Genomic DNA, 4340 nt, shown 5'->3' with positions numbered 1-4340 from the left:
TGTAATTTTGGTACAAAACGTTTAGAGAGAACTTCGTCAAGTCCGTTGCCAAGGTATTACACCAAATGAATTGTCAATCGATACACCGTCGTAGAGAAATAACTACTCGTACACTAAGCGCTATCAAGACTTGTGCGTTTGGCGACGTGCTGGGGAGAGGTACAGGTAGAGAAGTACTGGGTCCATTTTCCAGAATATTAGCTGATTGAAGACAGCAATACTATATTTTCAAATGTGCATTAACCCTTTCGCGAACGGGTACTTTTGACCTGGCTATATTAAAGTATAGAAGGTCAAGTCATTAGGCCATCAAAGGGGGCATTTTGCCCCCTTGCATAAACTACGGTACTACAGCAAATCTTCTGCAAATCGTTGTAGTTCAAGTAGAAAGGGCGAATCCGCCTCGTCCAACTCACAAAAAATGATGAAAGGGGGCTGACCACGAAAGGGTTAAAAAGATAAATTGTAGTGTTTTATTAGATGTATTTAAGATCGGAATACCTATGACGTCGGCATCAATCTCTCAGTTAATAGCGTTAAACTGCATTTGCAAAAAACGGTGTTTTGGGGTGGAAGCAGTTTGTAAAGCCGCCGCCATCGTAGGTAATACCATATTAGTTGTTTGTGATAACTCAAAGCGACTTGGATCTCTCCTTGTTCCATTTACTCCAGCTCCCTGCTTCCGCGCCTTTTTAATTCGTCGTCTCTCCTGTCTTCTCGAGGCAATTGTCTCCGGTTCAAGAATAATTGGGGCCGGAGCTCGTGGGGCATCTTGATAAGTAATCCACCAATGAGCGTGGAAATCCTGCGGTGTTAGCGTTCCATTTGCCTCTTCAATTTCCAGTAGCTTATGAAAGCACGGCAACCCAGTAGTTTTTGAGTAGACTCCAGTGCATAGACTTCGGCTAATAGTTTGAAGTTGAGACAAACAGCACTTCAGCGCATGCACATGAATTTTACGAACGACACCAGCAAACAGCTTCCTGCGTAGTCGGTTCTGCAATTTTACTTGAGAATCCGAAATCATGGCCTTATGCTGGTGGATGGACTGGTTCCACCAGTGACGCATCAAATTCAACATGGTGAGAATATCCGAACGCGAGCTTCCGAGCCATTTCTTCAGGTTGGCATGGTATCCTTCAACTCGTGAGGTTGCTTGAAGTCCAAAGTGTACGACATCATTGGTCCAGCATCTAACTATTCGCCGCTTCCAAATGTCGAGCCAAACCGTGTCGATGTGAGTAGCTTCCTCGTGAGACAGCCGATATAAATACGCTCGACGGTCCTTGTATTCCGATTCGTTACGAGCACGTACAAGATCCAAAAAAGCATTACAAAATTCCCGGTGTTGCTCCGAGTCCTTCCACTTCGGTGTGCGGTCTGTTGATATTTCTGTGTCGAGGCCTCGAGGGAATCTGTGTTGCCGTGCATGAGTCTCGACGTCCTTAACAATGTGCCAAAGACTCAAAAGTGAAGGGCAGTCCGGGAATACGATCTCTAAGGAATTCAATAGTGCTTCGTCCCGATCTGAAAAAAAATATTTGAGGGTGTTCAATGCCGTTTTCTTCCATCATTCGCTTCAGTGTCCGCAGCGACCAAGCAAAATCCGTCCCTGTTTCTCCAACAAGAAACACCTGAGCCACGTGCACTGTAGTATGCATCCCCGTCACGCCCACAATGTTCAATAAGGGCATGTTGTATCGGTTTGTTTTGTACGTGCAATCCATGAGCAACACGTGAGGGTTTTCCTTGTAAATAGCAATGACCCCCCGAAACGCCATGAAAAGATGTGTAACATGCCCTGCCGCGTCGCGTAACTCATCAAAGAAGAAATCATCGCCTGATAACTGCTTGAAAAGAGCCTCTATCCTTGAGAGACAACCAAGAGACGAAATGGTGGCTGAATGACTAGCGTTGTAGATATCTCTAGCAAGGAGATTAGTCCCAGACCCATCCGAACGCAGAGCTGCCAGGGTCTGAGCGGCGCGAACTCCTGTCTGCGATTGCACTACGACATGACTGCGAATTTCGTCGCTTAGTTCCGATCGACGATGAACTGGATGAGAGGAAACTTCCTTAGACGGAGGGTGGTTATGTGTAGTGGAGCTGGGGCCGTGAATAATATGCCACGTTGCGACACCTCGTCGTCGGTTCTTCTGACTATATCAATCTTCATCTTGCATCCGCAACGTCGACTTGCAGAATTGGGTTGGCGACGACTACCAGCGCGAGATATGTTGTGAGTTCGACGTTGTTCGTGGCGATCACAGGCAAAAATTACTCTCCTGGTATTTTTGTTAGCGTCTTGGTACGAGCATTTAACGACGAGGCCGTACCCAACCGCTTTTGCTGAAGCATTTGCTGCATTTTGAGCTTCCGCTCGACTTGAAAATGAGGCTTCAGCGTGGACATCTATCTCCCACGTCAAGTTCTCATCTTGAAGTTCGAGTTTGGTGATGTCGACGGGTTCCATTACGTCGGAACGAGTTGTCGTCTGGGGTCGTGCACAGCGCTAGGGGGAGGCCAATCCCAGAATGAAAACGCAACGTTCAGCAAAGAGGTTTTGGATTTACTTCGAATGTGCGGGGGTTTCGAAACTGATCATATTTTTGCTTGGACTGCCTCGCGACAATGTGTTGTACGCTATATATAACACACTACAATTTATATTTTTAATGCACATTTGAAAATATAGTATTGCTGTCTTCAATCAGCTAATATTCTGGAAAATGGACCCAGTACTTCTCTACCTGTACCTCTCCCCAGCACGTCGCCAAACGCACAAGTCTTGATAGCGCTTAGTGTACGAGTAGTTATTTCTCTACGACGGTGTATCGATTGACAATTCATTTGGTGTAATACCTTGGCAACGGACTTGACGAAGTTCTCTCTAAACGTTTTGTACCAAAATTACAGTACACTGTACCGTGCGTGGTGTTGATAGCGATTTACATGGTGTTGGTAGCGATTTACGTGGTGTTGATATCAACTCCCATTTATTCCAGTGCTTCATCAGCCATCTGTATCACTGGTATGATTTATTGTGCCTTTCCAAAGTTTTGGCCAATCTGACGAGAAATTTCCATAACTCAGTAAAAACAACTGAGATTTATGAATCGTGATGAGAAATGCGAAAGTACTGATCAGTACTTTTCACGCGCGTTACTATTGTAATCCAACAGTGCTCGTAATAGTACTAATGATAAATTTATCGTTTTGCAAACTACTGGACATGGTGTGGCAACCCTCATTATCTGCCCTTACTTCTTTCATATTCATTTTTTCTCTCGACCATGGCACCCGTCCTCCGTACTCCATCAAAACCGAAAGCTGGCCGTCCAAAACAACGTAAATCTAAGACTTGCTACAGATGCAAGACGATATTCAGCTCCCATACGAAGCTGAAAAACCATCTCTTGCGCAAACGAGGATGCGGTCCAAAAGCTGTTGGACTACAAAAAGCTAAGCGAAAGGAGGCAAGTAGACAGTCGAGCAAGGTGTACTCCATTAAGAGGGAGCTTGATAAAGTTGGTCTTTGGGGGTTTGTCGACAATGAAGACGAAGATGAATCAATGGGCGAATCCGCAGACGAGGATCCCAAGCGAGCAGCGATATAATTCATTTAACGACAATCTGGCGTCCGCGAAGAGCCTGGCGCAACTGGACTGGACTCAAGTTATAGACTTGAGTTAAAGTGGGCAGAAAATAGTATTGTTTGCAGTATCAGATGATTGTGCACAATAATACTATTAATACATATCCATAGGCGTGTCGAATTCTGGTCAGAATCCTTCAATGAAGTTAAACACATATTTTACAGGTCAATATGTGTCGATTAATGTTGTTTTACATGTCCATCTTTTCATGAAAGAGCCCAAAGCGCGCATTTACTGCTCGTGGTTGTTACGGTTCATTATAAAACTCACTACTAAATAGAAAAGTGGGTTAAAAAATGACGGAATAATAAATCCTCTTTTGTGCAAGTGTATTATAATTAAAAAAAAAACCATCTTTGCTGGTTTATAAAGTGCACGTTGTACAAGGTGTCATTGCATTTTTAACAATAAGAATCTCAACAAAAGGAGCTAAAAAGATAAGTATATTCAATATGTAGGTAGATGAAGTTATTTACCCTCTGCACCCAACTAGTCACCTCCTTTTGACTTTTTCCTCTTGTGATTTGCTGGAGGGCCAGGTTTCAAGCCTCGCTTTCCGCCCTCGCGCGAAGTCACTTGAAGCGGCGTTACAATCAATGTCGTGTCTTTCGTTAAGATACCATCCGTCGGCCATGGCTTGAAAGGGTAGTGGTAAGTTTCTTTAAAGTGGCCAATTGACATTCG

At 44.3% G+C, this 4340-nt stretch overlaps 2 protein-coding genes across 2 annotated transcripts; one reads left to right on the top strand and one right to left on the bottom strand.

Moving 5' to 3' along the window:
* Window positions 1–523: 523 nt before the first annotated feature.
* PPTG_16413 (hypothetical protein) lies at window positions 524–1081 on the bottom strand (the record flags this gene model as incomplete). Its single annotated transcript, XM_008913946.1, has 2 exons — window positions 524–847; window positions 965–1081. 2 exons carry the CDS (start codon window positions 1079–1081, stop codon window positions 524–526), a joined length of 441 nt encoding a protein of 146 aa, XP_008912194.1.
* A 133-nt stretch (window positions 1082–1214) lies between these two features.
* PPTG_23926 (hypothetical protein) lies at window positions 1215–2039 on the top strand (the record flags this gene model as incomplete). Its single annotated transcript, XM_008913945.1, has 2 exons — window positions 1215–1237; window positions 1931–2039. The coding sequence occupies 2 exons, from the start codon at window positions 1215–1217 to the stop codon at window positions 2037–2039; spliced, it is 132 nt and encodes a 43-aa protein (XP_008912193.1).
* Between the last annotated feature and the right edge of the window lie 2301 nt (window positions 2040–4340).

Source organism: Phytophthora parasitica (assembly GCF_000247585.1).
Source record: "Phytophthora parasitica INRA-310 unplaced genomic scaffold supercont2.57, whole genome shotgun sequence".
In the NCBI taxonomy this organism is placed as follows: Eukaryota; Oomycota; class Peronosporomycetes; order Peronosporales; family Peronosporaceae; genus Phytophthora; species Phytophthora nicotianae.
The sequence above is the reverse complement of the archived record's forward strand: the minus strand, read 5'-3'. Positions and strand labels throughout refer to the sequence as shown.